This window comes from Bufo gargarizans, chromosome 1 (assembly GCF_014858855.1).
Source record: "Bufo gargarizans isolate SCDJY-AF-19 chromosome 1, ASM1485885v1, whole genome shotgun sequence".
Lineage (NCBI taxonomy): Eukaryota > Metazoa > Chordata > Amphibia > Anura > Bufonidae > Bufo > Bufo gargarizans.
Genome location: NC_058080.1, coordinates 288,326,106 through 288,345,452, shown reverse-complemented (window position 1 = coordinate 288,345,452; position 19,347 = coordinate 288,326,106). Strand labels below are relative to the sequence as shown.

The 19,347-nt window shown below is 41.4% G+C and overlaps 1 protein-coding gene across 2 annotated transcripts in view; it reads left to right on the top strand.

The window, feature by feature from the left end:
- Positions 1-19,347, top strand: part of IDUA (alpha-L-iduronidase) — a 231,756-nt gene that overhangs the window by 196,076 nt on the left and 16,333 nt on the right. For both annotated transcript variants that reach the window (XM_044304491.1, XM_044304487.1), the window contains exon 8: positions 2,530-2,746. In XM_044304491.1, coding sequence (XP_044160426.1) covers positions 2,530-2,746 — 217 coding nt within the window. The remainder of the gene's footprint in view (positions 1-2,529; positions 2,747-19,347) is intronic.

The following is a 19,347-nucleotide window of genomic DNA, read 5'->3' as shown; positions in this document are numbered from 1 at the left end:
TACCATTTTAAGGGAAAAATATGTTGAATCAGAATTTCATGGTGTCAACAAATCCCCAAAAAGTTGGGACAAGGCCATTTTCACCACTGTGTGGCATCTCCCCTTCTTCTTACAACACTCAACAGACGTCTGGGGACCGAGGAGACCAGTTTCTCAAGTTTAGAAATAGGAATGCTCTCCCATTCTTGTCTAATACAGGCCTCTAACTGTTCAATCGTCTTGGGCCTTCTTTGTCGCACCTTCCTCTTTATGATGCGCCAAATGTTCTCTATAGGTGAAAGATCTGGACTGCAGACTGGCCATTTCAGTACCCGGATCCTTCTCCTACGCAGCCATAATGTTGTGATTGATGCAGAATGTGGTCTGGCATTATCTTGTTGAAAAATGCAGGGTCTTCCCTGAAAGAGATGACGTCTGGATGGGAGCATATGTTGTTCTAGAACCTGAATATATTTTTCTGCATTGATGGTGCCTTTCCAGACATGCAAGCTGCCCATGCCACACGCACTCATGCAACCCCATACCATCAGAGATGCAGGCTTCTGAACTGAGCGTTGATAACAACTTGGGTTGTCCTTGTCCTCTTTGGTCCGGTTGACATGGCGTCCCAGATTTCCAAAAATAACTTTGAATCGTGACTCGTCTGACCACAGAACAGTCTTCCATTTTGCCACACTCCATTTTAAATGATCCCTGGCCCAGTGAAAACGCCTGAGCTTGTGGATCTTGCTTAGAAATGGCTTCTTCTTTGCACTGTAGAGTTTCAGCTGGCAACGGCGGATGGCACGGTGGATTGTGTTCACTGACAATGGTTTCTGGAAGTATTCCTGAGCCCATTCTGTGATTTCCTTTACAGTAGCATTCCTGTTTGTGGTGCAGTGTCGTTTAAGGGCCCGGAGATCACGGGCATCCAGTATGGTTTTACGGCCTTGACCCTTACGCACAGAGATTGTTCCAGATTCTCTGAATCTTCGAATGATGTTATGCACAGTTGATGATGATAGATGCAAAGTCTTTGCAATTTTTCGCTGGGTAACACCTTTCTGATATTGCTCCACTATCTTTCTACGCAACATTGTGGGAATTGGTGATCCTCTACCCATCTTGGCTTCTAAGAGACACTGCCACTCTGAGAAGCTCTTTTTATACCCAATCATGTTGCCAATTGACCTAATTAGTGTTAATTGGTCTTCCAGCTCTTCGTTATGTTCAAATTTACTTTTTCCAGCCTCTTATTGCTACTTGTCCTAACTTTTTGGGGATTTGTTGACACCGTGAAAATTTGAATCAACGTATTTTTCCTTTAAAATGATACATTTACTCGGATTAAACGTTTGATCTGTCATCTACATTCTATTACAAATAAAATATTGACATTTGCCATCTCCTGTCACGGAAAGTGTACAGGAAACTAGAAGACACAAAATGAAGATCCGACTGACTGGATCCAAAACTAAGGAACAAAAGGGAGAGCCCTGCATCAGACCTGGCTCTCTCCCTAACTGCTCAGCGTATGCGAAAATCCCAATGGTAGATGATCGCGTATCCTCATACCTCGACTGTATAACACATGAACACCCTATAATAGTGAGGGGACACGACCACCGGCTCCCTACACTTGATACGGAGGGAGTCAGGGTCACCTGGGATCCAGCAAACAGGAAAACACAAAAGAACGAACAAAACTTATCTGTAGAAGACTCGGTAGTAGGATCAGCATGCACACACTCCAGGAAGTAATATAAACCGCAAAGTGATGCAGTATGGGAAGGGATTTAAAGGGATGCAATCAGTGCAACTACATGACAGCTGAGAGAGGCTAACGAGATGAGAAAATGAAAGCAAAACAAAAGGAACCTCAAGGAGGAGGTTCTGAAGGACGTCTGTCAGAGCTTCTCAGATGTCTGGTGGGGACATCTCCACATTATTGCATTCAGTTTTTATTCACAATTTGTTTAGTGTCCCAACTTTTTGGGAATCCGGTTTGTACATTTAAATGGGGCAAAAAATAGAACATGTCCTATTCTTGTCCATTTTGCAGACAAAAATAGGCATTTGTTCCATAGTGCGGGACCTGAGGAAGGGGAAAATGTAGGATGCACATGTATCTGTTTTGCAGACCTCAAAACGGATATGGTCGTGTGAATGTGGTTTGCTGTCCACATCTCTATGTCCGTTCCACAGCCCCACATTGTGTGTTTTGCATTTGTTACATAGTGTGGGACCTGCTGAAGGGGAAAATGCGGGATGCACATGGCCGGTACGATTTGCGGACCTCAAAATAGATATGGTTGTGTGAATACCCCCTAAGAGTAATAGGCTAATAGGTCTCATAATTGTTTCTCTGCTGAATCTTCTGGCCCTGTTGTGGTGAAATTCATAATGATAATGCAGCTTTGCAGTCATTATAGTTATTTAACAGCCAATGAGAGTTATTCACATGACACTTTTACACAATAAGTTAGGTGTTAATTAAATATCCTGTATTTTTTGCTTCTGCTTTGCTTTGACTCTATCATTTGCATCTAGATAATACATCAGCACCTGGATTTCATGAGTTCAGATGGAAACCTCACCATGAACTACAGCTTGCTAAGTAACGATAATGCCTTCATGAACTATTACCCTCACTACTTTACTCAGAGGACACTGACAGCAAGATTCCAGATGAACAACACTAAGCCCCCACATGTCCAGATGGTGAGAAAACCAGTGCTAACTGTAATGGGTTTGCTGGCGTTATTAGGTATGTTTGGGGTTAATTACTTACAAAAGATACTGTTATCACCAGTTTATGTTAACCAATTAAATGTAAATGTTAAGTAAATCTAAATATGGTATAAAGAATATTATGGGGCAGTGCACAAGTAAGGGTCAGTAATGTATTCAGCATGTACAGGAAATGTATCCTGTTGTCAATGTATAGGTTGATGGGAAAGCTAAGTATCGCAGCAGCAGCCTGTACGCCGCTGCTCCTTTCAGTTGTATTGGACTGCCAGAGATAGCGGAGCACTCATGCTCAGCATTCCCATATAGTCCAATGGAGTGGCAGCTGCTCCATTCAAATGGGGAACACAGGGTCCACGTTCTTGTGATTGGCAGGGGCCCCAGTGGTCGAACTCCTGTGGATAGGGGATAATTGTTAGTCATGGGACAACCCCTTTAAAGGGGCAAATCATATCATAGGCAACAGACCTTCTTCAGGCCAAACATAAGTTATTCTAAGTATAATGCATGCTATACAGAACACACAAACTTGTGACAAAAATATAATCATATGTGAGCTATAATAAAACAGTAGGCATCCAAAATCCTGCTAGAATATTAAAACAGTTGCACAAATATATAGTGAATACAGGTATTTCAGTATCGAAACACAAAGCATCATGATGCTGCTGCAAAACACCATAATACTCACTTCAGCTGCTGCAGAACCTTAATACACATCTTATCTGCTACAGAACATCATAATACACGCCTCAGCTGCTACAGAACATCATAATACATACCTCAGCTGCTGTAGAATATCATAATACACACCTCAGCTGCTGTAGAATATCATAATACACACTTCAGCTGCTGTAGAATATCATAATACACACCTTAGCTGCTGTAGAATATCATAATACACACCTCAGCTGCTGTAGAACTTCATAATACACACCTCAGCTGCTGTAGAATATCATAATACACACCTCAGCTGCTGTAGAACTTCATAATACACACCTCAGCTGCTGTAGAATATCATAATACACACCTCAGCTGCTGTAGAATATCATAATACACACCTCAGCTGCTGTAGAACATCATAATACACACCTGCTGTAGAACATCATAATACACACCTAAGCTGCTGTAGAATATCATAATACACACCTAAGCTGCTGTAGAATATCATAATACACACCTCAGCTGTGGTACAGCATCATAATACACACCTCAGCTGCGGTACAGCATCATAATACACACCTCAGCTGCTGTAGAATATCATAATACACACCTCAGCTGCTGTAGAACATCATAATACACACCTCAGCTGTGGTACAGCATCATAATACACACCTCAGCTGCTGTAGAACATCATAATGCACACCTCAGCTGCTGTAGAATATCATAATACACACCTCAGCTGCTGTAGAATATCATAATACACACCTTAGCTGCTGTAGAATATCATAATACACACCTTAGCTGCTGTAGAATATCATAATACACACCTTAGCTGCTGTAGAATATCATAATACACACCTTAGCTGCTGTAGAACATCATAATACACACCTCAGCTGCGGTACAGCATCATAATACACACCTCAGCTGCTGTAGAACATCATAATACACACCTCAGCTGCTGTATAACATCATAATACACACCTCAGCTGCTGTAGAATATCATAATACACACCTCAGCTGCGGCAGAACCTCATAATAAACACTTCAGCTGCTGCAGAACCTTAATACACCTCTTATCTGCTACAGAACATCATATTACACACCTCAGCTGCTGTAGAACATCATAATACACACCTCAGCTGCGGTACAGCATCATAATACACACCTCAGCTGCTGTAGAACATCATAATACACACCTCAGCTGCGGTACAGCATCATAATACACACTTCAGTTGCTGTAGAACATAATAATACACACCTCAGTTGCTGTAGAACATAATAATACACACCTCAGCTGCTGTAGAACATCATAATACACACTTCAGCTGCTGTAGAATATCATAATACACACCTCAGCTGCTGTAGAACATCATAATACACACCTCAGCTGCTGTAGAACATCATAATACACACTTCAGCTGCTGTAGAACATCATAATACACACCTCAGCTGTGGTACAGCATCATAATACACACCTCAGCTGCTGTAGAACATCATAATACACACCTCAGCTGCTGTAGAACATCATAATACACACCTCAGCTGCTGTAGAACATCATAATACACACCTCAGCTGCTGTAGAACATCATAATACACACCTCAGCTGCTGTAGAACATCATAATATACTCCTCAGCTGCGGTACAGCATCATAATACACACCTCAGCTGCTGTAGAACATCATAATACACACCTCAGCTGCGGTACAGCATCATAATACACACCTCAGCTGCGGTACAGCTTTATAATACACACCTCAGCTGCTGTACAGCATCATAATACACACCTAAGTTGCTGTAGAACATCATAATACACACCTCAGCTGCTGTACAACATTATAATACACTCGTGAAATGCTGCATAACCTCACAATACACACTTCAGCTGCTGCAGAACCTCATAATACACACCTTAACTGCCAGAGAACCTCATAATACACACCTAAATTGCTGCAGAATATCATAATACACACATCAGCTGCTGCAGAACACCATAATATATACCTCAGTGGCTGCTTAACATCAAAGTATACACCTCATTTGCGGTGGACCTTTTTTTTTTTTTTCAGTTGTTGAGAAGCATCTCCACATGTTACAGAAAATATCAGTCACGGATTATGTTTATGGAAAATATCAGTCACGGATTATGTCACAAATTCGACAGCAAAATGTTCATGTTTGCCACGGATTTCACCCTAGTCACAAGTGTGAAATTCGCTCTAAAAATCTGCAAAACAATTGGAATGCTTCAGATTTAAAGTTCTCATAATTTCCAAGTTATCATTTTTCCTTAATGTGTGGATGAGATTTGGTAAAATCTCATCCACTTTGCTACCACTGTAATATGTTGTGGTACGTGTGCACAGAGCCTAACTCTTCAAAAAGAGCTTCTGCAGCAGCTACTATAAAGAAAAGGAGAAAAGGATCATGCACTTCGAATTTTATTGCCCTATCCTTTTGCTCTTCAAGGAGATAAAGTACCACAAGTGGTGTTTGGCAGTAGCGTTCTCCTGTAGCCCCATTGAAAACATAATGATAGCTACTAAAAGTACGTGGCTAACTTAACCCCTTAAGGACCTTGCCATTTTTCACCTTAAGGACCAGGCCATTTTTTACAAATATGTGTCACTTTATGTGGTGATAACTTTAAAACGCTTTTACTTATCCAGGCCATTCTGAGATTGTTGTCTTGTCACATATTGTACTTCATGACAGTGGTAAATTTAAGTCAAAATATTTCATTTTTATTTATAAAAAAATACAAAATTTGCCCAAAATGTGGAAAAATTAGCAATTTTCAAAAATTTCTATTTCTCTGTTTTTAACCCCTTAAGGACACAGCCTTTTTACACCTTAGGACCAGGCCATTTTTTGCAAATCTGACCAGAGTCACTTTAAGTGCTGATAACTTTAAAACGCTTTGACTTATCCAGGCCATTCTGAGATTGTTTTTTCGTCACATATTGTACTTCATGACACTGGTAAAATGAAGTCAAAAAAATTATTTTTTTTGCACCAAAAAATACCTAATTTAACAAAAATTTGGAAAAATTTGCAAATTTCAAAGTTCCAGTTTCTCTACTTCTGTAATACATAGTAATACCCCCAAAAATTGTGATGACTTTACATTCCCCATATGTCTACTTCATGTTTGAATTATTTTTGGAATGATATTTTATTTTTTGGGGATGTTATAAGGCTTAGAAGTTTAGAAGCAAATCTTGAAATTTTTCAGAAATTTTCAAAAACTCAATTTTTAGGGACTAGTTCAGGTCTCAAGTCACTTTGCGAGGCTTACATAATAGAAACCACCCAAAACTACACCCCTCAAGGTATTCAAAACTGATTTTGAATACGTTGTTAACCCTTTAGGTGTTGCACAAGAGTTATTGGCAAATGGGGAGGAAATTTGCGAATTATTTTTTTTTGTCTAATTTTTCATTTTAACCCATTTTTTCCACTAACAAAGCAAGGGTTAACAGCCAAACAAGACTGTATCTTTATTGCCCTGACTCTGCCGTTTACAGAAACACCCAATATGTGGCCGTAAACTACTGTACGGCCACACAGCGGGGCGTAGAGTGAAAGGTGCGCCGTTTGGTTTTTGGAAGGCTGATTTTTATGGACTGGTTTATTTACACCATGTCCCATTTGAAGCCCCCTGATGCACCCCTAGAGGAGAAACTCCCTAAAAGTGACCCCATCTAAGAAACTACACCCCTCAAGGTATTCAAAACTGATTTTACATACGTCATTAACCCTTTAGGTGTTGCACAAGAGTTATTGGCAAATGGCGATGAAATTTGAGAATTTCATTTTTTTGCCTAATTTTCCATTTTAACCCATTTTTTCCACTAATAAAGCAAGGGTTAACAGCCAAACAAGACTGTATCTTTATTGCCCTGACTCTGCTGTTTACAGAAACACCCCATATGTGGTCGTAAACTACTGTACGGCCACACAGCGGGGCGTAGAGGGAAAGGTGCGCCGTTTGTTTTTTGGAGGGCTGATTTTTATGGACCGGTTTTTGACACCAAGTCCCATTTGAAGCCCCCCTGATGCACCCCCAGATTATAAACTCCATAAAAGTGACCCCATCTAAGAAACTACACCCCTCAAGGTATTCAAAACTGATTTTACAAACTTTGTTAACCCTTTAGGTGTTGCACAAGATTTAATGGAAAATAGAGATACAATTTCAAAATTTCACTTTTTTGGCAGATTTTCCATTTAAATTTATTTTTTCCAGTTACAAAGCAAGGGTTAACAGCCAAACAAAACTCATTATTTATGGCCCTGATTCTGTAGTTTACAGAAACACACCATATGTGGTCGTAAACCGCTGTACGGGCACACGGCAGGGCGCAGAAGGAAAGGAATGCCATACGGTTTTTGGAAGGCAGGTTTTGCTGGACTGTTTTTTTTTACACCATGTCCCATTTGAAGCCCCCCTGATGCACCCCTAGAGTAGAAACTCCAAAAAAGTGACCCCATTTTAGAAACTACGGGATAGGGTGGCAGTTTTGTTGGTACTAGTTTAGGGTACATATGATTTTTGGTTGCTCTATATTACACTTTGTGTGCGGCAAGGTAACAAGAAATAGCTTTTTTGGCAGCGTTTTTTTTTTTGTTATTTACAACATTCATCTGACAGGTTAGATCATGTGGTAATTTTATAGAGCAGGTTGTCACGGACGCGGCGATACCTAATATGTATACAATTTTTTTTATTTATGTACGTTTTACACAATGATTTCATTTTTAAAACAAAAAAAATGTTTTAGTGTCTCCATAGTCTAAGAGCCATCGTTTTTTCAGTTTTTGGGCGATTATCTTAAGTAGGGTCTCATTTTTTGTGGGATGAGATGACGGTTTGATTTGCACTATTTTGGGGTGCATATGACTTTTTGATCGCTTGCTATTACACTTTTTGTGACGTAAGATGACAAAAAATGGCTTTTTTTACACCGTTTTTTTTTTTTTTTTTTTTACGGTGGTCACCTGAGGGGTTAGGTCCTGTGATATTTTTATAGAGCCGGTCGATACGGACGCGGCGATACCTAATATGTATACTTTTTTTTTATTTATGTAAGTTTTACACAATGATTTCATTTTTGAAACAAAAAAAATGATGTTTTAGTGTTTCCATAGTCTAAGAGCCAAAGTTTTTTCATTTTTTAGGGCGATTATCTTAAGTAGGGTCTCATTTTTTGCGGGATGAGATGACGGTTTGATTGTTACAATTTTGGCGTACATGCGACTTTGTTGATCACTTTTATTACCTTTTTTTGGGAAGTAAGGTGGACAAAATTTCTATTTCATCATAGTTTTTTATTTTTTATTTTTATGGCGTTCACCGTTCGGGTAAAGTAACATGACCGTTTTATAGATCAGGTCGTTACGGACGCGGCGATACCAAACATGTGTAGGGAATTTTATTTTTTTAATTTTTAATCAGTGATAAATGTGTTTTTTGATTTTTACTTTTTTTTCACTTTTTTTTTGACCCAGACCCACTTGGTTCTTGAAGATCCAGTGGGTCTGATGTCTGTATAATACAGTACTGTACTCTATATAGGGCTCTGTACTGTAGTTTACTTACACTGAACAGATCTATGCTTTCAGCACAGATCTGTTCAGCACCATGGACAGCAGGATGCCTGAGCAGGCTTCCTGTTGCCATGGGAACCTTCCCCGTCTGCTCAGAACTTCGCAGACGGGGAAGGGTGAGCACGGGGCTGCGGGGGGCTGTCTGGGGGCTCTCTCCCTCTCCATCGGGGGGCTGCAAAGGCACTGCAGCCCCCCGATCGGAGAGGGAGGGAGCTCCCTCTTACTGTTAACTTTTTCCATACAGTGGTCCGTACGGACCGCTGTATGGAAAGGGTTAAACGGCTGACATCGCATCACCGATGTCAGCCGTTTATACCAGGGTGCCAGCAATGTGCTGGCACCCTGGTATACCCACTCTACACCAACGATTATTCAATGGGAGGCGGGCGGGGGATCGCGATCCCGCCTGCCGCACCGCCCCCACCGCCCGCAACACCCCCCCTGCACCTCCCACCGGGCTAAAATCATTCAGAGGTGCAGGGGGGGGGGTGATAAATATATATTTTTGCCACACTAAAGTTTCTGATCGCCGCGGTCAGGGACCGCAGCGATCAGAAACTGCAGAAAGCGCAACAAACCGCAGGTCTGAATTGACCTGCGGTTTGTTGCGATCGCGGACATGGGGGGGTCACGGGACCCCCCCGCGCATTTAGCCGAGGTGCCTGCTCAATGATTTGAGCAGGCACCTTGTTCCGATCACAGCCGGCCGCACGGCAGTGATCGGAACAACACATGACGTACCGGTACGTCATGTGTCCTTAAGGACTCGGGAAACATGCCGTACCGATACGTCATGTGTCCTTAAGGGGTTAAAATGATACCTCCTAAAATAGTTATTACTCTACATTTCCCATATGTCTACTTCATGTTTGGATCATTTTGTAAATGACATTTTCTTTTTTTGGGACGTTAGAAGGCTTAGGACCCTTGCAGATGAGCGTTCCTCCCACAGCGAGTCCGCATCTCAGCCCCCGGCCTTACCTCCCATTGCTGCCGGGAGTCACATAGCATTATATTGATTTATGATGCCATGTAACCCTTACAGTTCTGGAATGTATTGGATGACACTGGTATAATGCTGCCAGTGTTATCCAGTACATTTCAGAACTGTAAGGCTGGTTTCACACGGGCGTTGCGGAAAAAGATGCGGGTGCATTGCGGGAACATGCACAATTTTTCCGTTCAGTATGCATCTGTCCCTCTCATGTTTTTTGGCCAGAGAAAATACTGCAGCATACTGCAGTTTTCTCTCTAGCCAAAAATCATGAACACTTGCCGGAATTTCCATTCAAATGCATTAATGCCGGATCCCCCAAGTGTTCCGGCAAAACGGATCCGTTCTTTCCATCCGCGCATGCGCAGACCATTAAATCTGTGGGGGAAAAAAATACCGGATCCGTTTTTCCGGATGACAACCGGAAAGACAGATCCGGAATTGTAATGCATTTGTGAGACGGATCCGTCTCACAAATGCATCCGTTTGCCTGCTGGAATTCTCTGCCGCAAGTGTGAAAGTACCCTTAGGCCTCTTTCACACAACCGTATGGCTTTTTCTGTGTTTTGCTGTCCGTTTTTCATGGATCCGTTTTTCCGGTTTTTGTTTCCTTTGTGTTCCCATTTCTGTTCCGTTCTTCCGTTCCGTTTTTCCATATGGCATATACAGTATACAGTAATTACATAGAAAAAATTGGGCTAGGCATGCAATTTTTAATAGATGGTTCCGCAAAAATGGAACGGATACGGAAGACATACAGAGTACTTTCCGTATGTGTTCCGATTTTTTTTGCGGACCCATTGACTTGAATGGAGCCACGGAACATGATTTCCGGGCAATAATAGGACATGTTCTATCTTTCAGCAGAACATAAAAATGGAAACGGAATGCATACGGAGTACATTCCGTTTTTTTTTTTGCGGAACCATTAAAATGAATAGTTGCGTATACGGACCGTATACAAAATGCAAAAAATGGTTCGTAAATAGAAAAAAAAACGGTCGTGTGAAAGAGGCCTAACATAGGTCTCCGTACATGCCGGGCCCCAAGGCCTTGGAGTGGCTTGGGGCTGCCATGGCAACCACCGGGTCCCCTCCACCGCAGCGCGGGGACCCGATGGCTAAGGAGAGGGAGCGCAAAACTCCCACATGCCGCGGTCAGCTCTGACCGCGGCATGTGAGGGGTTAATCCACCGGCATCGGCGTTATCACAGATGCTGGTGGATGCAGCAGGGATTCGGCTGTCAGTAACAGCCATATCCGTGCTGCTGATTGCCAGACCGCACATGGGGGGGAGGAAGTACCGCAGAACGAGAATGCTCGTCCTGGGGCGCAAAGTACCGACCGTTTAGGACGAGCATTCTCGTCCTGGGTCCTTAAGGTGTTAAGCTGAATTTTCAAAAAAAAGTTTGCTAAACGGCTCGGTCTTTTTGGGTTCCCCTATGTCTTCCTCAGCCATATTATTTCCTCTATCAGCAGCACAGCTAGATGCATTTCACTCAGAGGCATGGGGTATCCCTTCTGTGAAATCTGCCAGCACTGTACTGCTTTTATGTACTTTCCCTTACTTTCCACTATGTTTGTTTTCACAGAACATATAAGAAGAGGAAAATCACACTTACAGACACACTGGAGGCTCCTATAATCTTCAAAAGCAGTGTAAAAGCAATTCTTTTATCAGGTTCACAATCTCAGCTAGCTCTGACACTCCCCCATTTCCTGTGAGCCATCTTTTGATCTGTGTTACTAGGGATGGATCTGACAACAAGCAGTGGACTGCAAATTAGGTGGAAGTGAGACCCCTAGTGGCCATGTTTTTATAAAGCTTTTATCAGGTGGATGCAGGCAGATTTGTTAAATGAAGGGATTTAGAAATTTGCTAGTTACACCATTCTCCATTAAATGAAATGAAATTGTGCGAAAGTATAGTTACTCTTTTAAGAGTCCATTTAACCCCTTAAGGACAGGACATACCGGTACGCCATGTTTGCCGAGTCCTAACTTTAAAATTACATTGTGGCGCGGCGGGGGTTAATCAGAACAGGATGTCCGCTGATATCATTCAGCGGGCATCCTGTCACAACAACGCCGGGGGTGTGTGTGTGTCATGTGACCCCCCCCCCCCCCCCACGCATCGGCAATCGCTGCAAACTGCAGGTCAATTCAGACCTGCAGTTTGCGGTTTTACCTTATCCGGCGGGAGGCGGTGCCATCGGGTCCCCATGCGGCTGTAGGGGGGCATGGAAGGCAGCGTGATGCCTTCCTTAGGCATCTGTGCTGCCTTCCGGTGATGAGTCTGTGAGATCCAGCCCCCTGGATCTCACAGGCCGGAAGCTGTATGAGTAATACACACAGTATTACTCATACAGCCAATGCATTCCAATACAGATGTATTGGAATGCATTGTAAAAGGGATTAGACCCCCAAAAGTTGAAGTCCCAAAATGGGACAAAAAATAAAGTAAAATAAAAAGTTGGAAAAATTAAGTTTTCCCCCCCAAAAATTAAAACTTTCAAGTAAAAATAAACAAAAACGTAATTTTCCCCAAATAAAGTAAAAAAAATTTGTAAAAAATAGAAAAAAAAAGTTGACATATTAGATATCGCCGCGTCCGTATCTACTGGCTCTATAAACATTATCACATGACCTCACCCCTCAGATGAACACCGTAACAAAAAACAAACAAAAAAAACCTGTGCTAAATAAACAATTTTTTTGTCACTTTACATCACAAAAAGTACAACAGCAAGCGATCAAAAAGGCGTTTGCCCACCAAAATAGTACCAATCTAACCGTCACCTCATCCCACAAAAAATTAGCCCCTGCCTGAGACAATTGCCCCAAAAATAAAAAAAATATGTCTCAGAATATGGAGACACTAAAACATAATTTTTTTGTTTTAAAAAAACTGTTATTGTATAAAACTTACATAAATAAAAAAAAGTATACATATTAGGTATCACCGCATCCGTATCGACCGGCTCTATGAAAATATCACATGACCTAACCCCTCAGATTAACACTTTAAAAAATAAAAACTGTTCTAAATAAACCAATTTTTGTCACCTTACATCATAAAAAGTGTAATAGCAAGCGATCAAAAAGTCATATGCACCCCAAAATAGTGCCAATCAAACCGTCATCTCATCCCCCCAAAAATTAGACCCTACCTAAGATAATCGCCCAAAAACTGAATAAACTATGGCTCTCAGAATATGGAGACACTAAAACATGATTTTTTTTTTGTTTAAAAAATGATTATTGTGTAAAACTTACATAAATAAAAAAAGTATACATATTATGTATCGCCGCGTCCGTATCGACTGGCTCTATAAAAATATCACATGACCTAACCCCTCAGATGAACACTGTAAAAAATGTTAAATAAAAACTGTGCTAAATAAACCATTTTTTGTCACCTTACATCACAAAAAGTGTAATAGCAAACGATTAGAAAGTCACACGCACCCCAACATAGTGCCAATAAAACCGTCATCTCATCCCGCAAAAATCATACCCTACCCAAGGTAATCGCCCAAAAACTGAAAAAATTATGGCTCTCAGACTATGGAAACAATAAAACATGATTTTTTTTGCTTTAAAAATGAAATCATTGTGTAAAACTTACATAAATAAAAGAAAAGTATGCATATTAGGTATCGCAGCTTCCGTAATTACTTGCTCTATAAAAATATCACATGACCTAACCCTTCAGGTGAATACCGTAAAAAAAAATACCTGGTCTATAAAAATATCACATGATCTAACCTGTCAGATGAATGTTGTAAATAACAAAAAATAAAAACGGTGCCAAAACAGCTATTTCTTGTTACCTTGCCTCACAAAAAGTGTAATATAGAGCAACCAAAAACCATACGTACCCTAAACTAGTACCAACAATACTGCCACCCTATCCTGTAGTTTCTAAAATGGGGTAACTTTTTTGGAGTTTCTACTCTAGGGGCGCATCAGGTGGGCTTCAAATGGGACACGATGTAAAAAAAAAACAGTCCAGCAAATTCTGCCTTCCAAAAACCGTATCGCATTCCTTTCCGTCTGCGCCCTGCCATGTGCCCGTACAGCAGTTTACAACCACATTTGGGGTGTTTCTGTAAACTACAGAATCAGGGCCATAAATATTGAGTTTTGTTTGGCTGTTAACCCTTGCTTTGTTACTGGGAAAAATGGATTAAAATGGAAAATTTGCCAATAAATTGAAATTCTCAAATTTCATCTCCATTTGCCAATAACTCTTGTGGAACGCCTAAAGGGTTAAAAATGTTTGTAAAATCTGTTTTGAATATCTTGAGGGGTATTGAGTTTGGTTTGGCTGTTAACTCTTGCTTTGTAACTGAAAAAAATTATTAAAATGGAAAATCTGCCAAAAGGTGAAATTTTGAAATTGTATCTCTATTTTCCATGAATTCTTGTGGAACGCCTAAAGGGTTAACAAAGTTTCTAAAATCAGTTTTGAATACCTTGAGGGGTGTAGTTTATAGAATGGGGTAATTTTTGGGTGTTTTTTTTATTGTGTAAGCCTCGCAAAGTGACTTCAGACCTGAACTGGTCCCTAGAAATTTGGTTTTTGAAAATTTCTCAAAAATTTCAAGATTTGTGTAAGATCCTCACCTGCTTTGCACTCCAGGGGAACCAAGAGGGGTCCTCGTGGAGTTGCGGGACAGGTTATGCGTGTCTCTGATGCACCAGCGCTGACCCCTTTGCGAGCCAGTGCGGAGATGCGTTCGCGTGGACATCGGAGGGGAGGACCGTCTGAGTCCCGGGGACAGAGTGGCCAGGCGAGTGACAAGACGCCGCGGCCAGGGTTGTCTCCGGTGTCTCCTGCGACTTCCGTTTCCGCATCTGGGTCCACGCGCTCGCATACTCGCGCTGAGTCAATCATGCGTCCGTGCGTACGCACGAGGGCAGGTTCGCAAAGGGATACACGGTCGCGAGTACGCGCTTCTTATGCACTTCGTCGACCAGTGGCGCATATTATACTGACTCACAAGAGCAAAGTGGATTAGGGAGCCAGCCATGGGTTAATCAACTTGTGATTGCCTTAGGCCTTGTACTCAGGTGCAGGGCAATTTGTTCACCTATGGTAGTGGACACTTGGCACCCTGGGATTGGTCAGCAGGCATTTAAAAGGAGGTCTCTCAGGGTGATCAGTGCCCACTGTTATTTTCCCTCAACCAGGTATAGGTCACAACTCCTAGTGACTGAAGACTGCCAGGAACTTTGTCCTTACAGCGGACCCAAGATCTGGAGTGACTCGACTGCCAAGTGCACAGCATCATTCAGCACTGGTTGGGACTATTCCTGGAATCTCCTTGCCTGGTTTTTTGTTATTATTCCTTGTTACCAGCAAGTGTCCTGGACGTTTATGTTTCTGGTGAATAAACACCTTTTTGCTTTCATCACTGGTCTGTTTGTTGGTGCCTTGCATTACAATTTGCTTCTAAACTTCTAAGCCTTGTAACATCCCCAAAAAATAAAATATCATTCCCAAAATGATCCAAACATGAAGTAGACATATGGGGAATGTAAAGTAATAACTATTTTTGGATGTATTACTATGTATTATAGAAGTAGAGAAATTGAAACTTGGAAATTTGCAAATTTTTTACAAATTTTTGGTAAATTTGGTATTTTTTATAAATAAAAATGTTTTTTTTTTTACTTCATTTTACCAGTGTCATGAAGTGCAATATGTGACGAAAAACAATCTCAGAATGGCCTGGATAAGTCAAAGGGTTTTAAAGTTATCAACAGTTAAAGTGACACTGGTTAGATTTGCAAAAAATGGCCAAGTCCTTAAGGTGAAATAGTGCTGAGTCCTTAAGGGGTTAAACATATTTTCAGCACGGATTAGGCAATGAAATCTTCAAGTCTGAAGAAAATCAAAAATCCATGCAATCCCATTCATGCAGGGTGGGTTTTTGCCACTTTCAGATTCTACATTATAGAGTCAGGGATTAGACCCATGGAATGACAATGGACCTAATCCCTGTGCAGAAATCCACACCCAGCAGCAATCCAAGTTTCAGACACTGATTTATTTCTCATAAATGAAGTTAGGATTTTATACGGACATGTGAACATACCCTAATGTTACAGTATTGTATATACACAAAACTAAAACATGCAGTAGATATACACTTGCCGAAAATGAAAAAAGAACATCTGAAAAGCAAAGTGTACCCAAACCTTCAGATAAACTTTATTAACCTTTTTGTGACCACCCATGCATGTTTTTACAGGGGCCTTAGGCTGGGCCGCCGCTTTTTTACGACGGCCCAGTCAAAGCGCTGAATGGGTCTCCCGGGTCGGGTCTCACATGAAAGCCGCAGCCCTGCTCTAATAGCCTGGACTGGCAGGAGTGCCGATCCGGGCTGTTCAACACTTTACATGCCCTGGGCAATGGCGCCCACCGCAGGTAAAGTGCTGACAGAGGGAACGGACTCCCTCTGTCTCCCATCGGCACCCCGCAAATGCGATCGCGGGGTGCCGATGTGTGTGAAGGTTGCCTGGGGTCGGATGTAAGCCCCAGACTAGCTTTCAGTAATTTCCAGCAGGATGGGGGTCAATGTTAGAAGAGCATTTCCATTAAAATGCATTGCACGATAGAGAAAATTATACTCTTTTTCCATTGAAAATATGCTTTTCAATAAAAAAAAAATTGCAAAAAAAAATGTTCCCCATATGTTTGGTATTGCCGCCTCCATAACGACCTGGACTACATAAATATCATGTAAATTATCCTCTACGGTGAACGCTGTAAAAAGAAAATAAAATAAAAAAGACAGAATTGCTCATTTATTCTTAGTTGCCACCGAAAAAACGTAATAACAAGCAATCAAAAATGATACCAATGAAAAATACAAGTCGTCCCGCAAAAATCAAGTCCTCACACAACTCCATAGAAATAAAAATAAAAAAGTTATGGGTCTTGGGAAGCGGCAATGAGAATAAAGATATTATGTTATTTATACTGAAAAATGAACGCTGTAAAGATTATAACGTAAAAACGCAGAGAAAGTTAATAAAAGTTAATCAGAAAGTTTTGTGTACCCCAAAATGGCGCCGTTAAAAACTACAACGAAAAACAAGCCCTCCAAAAGCTATATAGACGGAAAAATTAAAAAGTTATAGCTCTTGGAATGCAACGATCAAAAAAGGAAGAAAAACACTTGGTCTGTAAGGCCCAACACAGGCTTGTCACTAAGAGGTTAAAACTTATTGTAAATATGATAAAGTGTATTTGTAAAGTACTTTATTATTATTTTTTCTTACTTTTCCTGGTGAAATAGGCACCTGTGTTTTGAAATGTTTGCTGTATGCATCAGGAAAACTCTTGGCACACAGGGCAAATATCTGTCTATCTATCTATCGTAAGGGATCGCACTCTCACAGGGGCCGGCAATGACAGACTTCTCATCAAACAACGGGTGTCCAAGCACAAACAGTGCTTCATAGTGTCACTTTAAGCAGTACAGATGAGCTTTCCAGTTATAACGTCACTGGGTGAGGTTCCAGCACCAGAAAGCATAAATACATAATAAACACCTGCCCATCTGGTCTCTAACTAACAAATATGTCTCTATCTCACCTTTAATTCCCTGTTCACACCAGGGGATAGGTCGGGCTTTACTCAGCCTCCCGGTCTGCCAGTTACCAGGCCTTTACTCACGCAGGTCTGTTCTCTGGGGCATATCTCTCCCCACACTGAGGATTGCTACTGACTTTTAAATGAGAACCGTGGACATGGACCACCTGTGAAACCTGGAGTGGATCGAGGGGAATAAGCATCCACCCAGTTCTACGCTTATTCCCAATAAAGCCAGGACCGGATTAGCTGATACCAGCTATACTAAGTAACAACAGCGTCCAACTATCTATCCTAGTGGACACACTAGCTACTGGCTTTTACTCCACCAAGGCCAGGCACCTTGGTGACACAGTCTCAGGTGAAAACACAGCAAACCATGATATGCATCTCCTCTAATAGGTTTGCTGCACCATTCTAGGAGACACATATCTTCCCTCATATATGAGGCCCGTCACTGCCTCACACTATATTATAAATGTATGTCCATTATAGAAGAAACATATGATTACATAGATAGATATATAGATAGATAGACAGACAGACTGAGGGGACAGGAAGAGGGAATAACTGTGTACTGAATCAAACTCCTAGACTAAATGTGGATTTAGATGGACTGAGGAGCAGCCGATTGTCTAAAAGGAAGCATTCCTTCTCAACTAGTCGGCTGCTCGTTTAGGTGCCTGCACAACCAACAGGATCACCGATTGAACGAGCTGTTTTGTTCATTCATCGGGTGACCGGCTGCATAAGCAGATTCCTGTCAACACTTGTTCCCGATTAACTGGCCGTTCAAATCCACCTTAAGTGTCAGGGGCAAGGATGAACGATATTGCCACCCACATTATGATGCTGAAGGAGCCACCTCCTACACTTGCCAAATGGTAGGTGCAGCCTTGAGCTGGGGGACTCTTTGGGGATGCCCTTCCCCGTTTCCCTTGACCCTGCTTCTAACCTCTTTACCAACTCTCTCCACACCACCTTCCTAGACTCTGTACATAATGTCAAGGACACTAATACTAGCTCAAGGTTTGTTCGTTCAACTCCATTTTCAAACTAAAGTAAAATATGTTGATGCAAGTTGTATACAGTACAGACCAAAAGACCAAAAGTTTGGACACACCTTCTCATTCAAAAAGTTTTCTTTATTTTCATGACTATGAAAATTGTAGATTCACACTGAAGGCATCAAAACTATGAATTAACACATGTGGAATTATATATATAACAAAAAAGTGTGAAAATATGTCATATTCTAGGTTCTTCAAAGTAGCCACCTTTTGCTTTGATTACTGCTTTGTACACTCTTGGCATTCTCTTGATGAGCTTCAAGAGGTAGTCACCTGAAATGGTTTTCACTTCACAGGTGTTCCCTGTCAGGTTTAATAAGTGGGATTTCTTGCCTTATAAATGGGGTTTGGACCATCAGTTGCGTTGTGGAGAAGTCAGGTGGATGCACAGCTGATAGTCCTACTGAATAGACTGTTAGAATTTGTATTATGGCAAGCTAAGTAAAGAAAAATGAGTGGCCATGATTACTTTAAGAAATGAAGGTCAGTCAGTCCGAAAAATTGGGAAAACTTTGAAAGTGTCCCCAAGTGCAGTCGCAAAAACCATCAAGCGCTACAAAGAAACTGTCTCACATGCAGACCACCCCAGGAAAGCAGAAGAGACTTGTTTGGGCTAAAGAACACAAGGAATGGACATTAGACCAGTGGAAATCTGTGCTTTGGTCTGATGAGTCCAAAT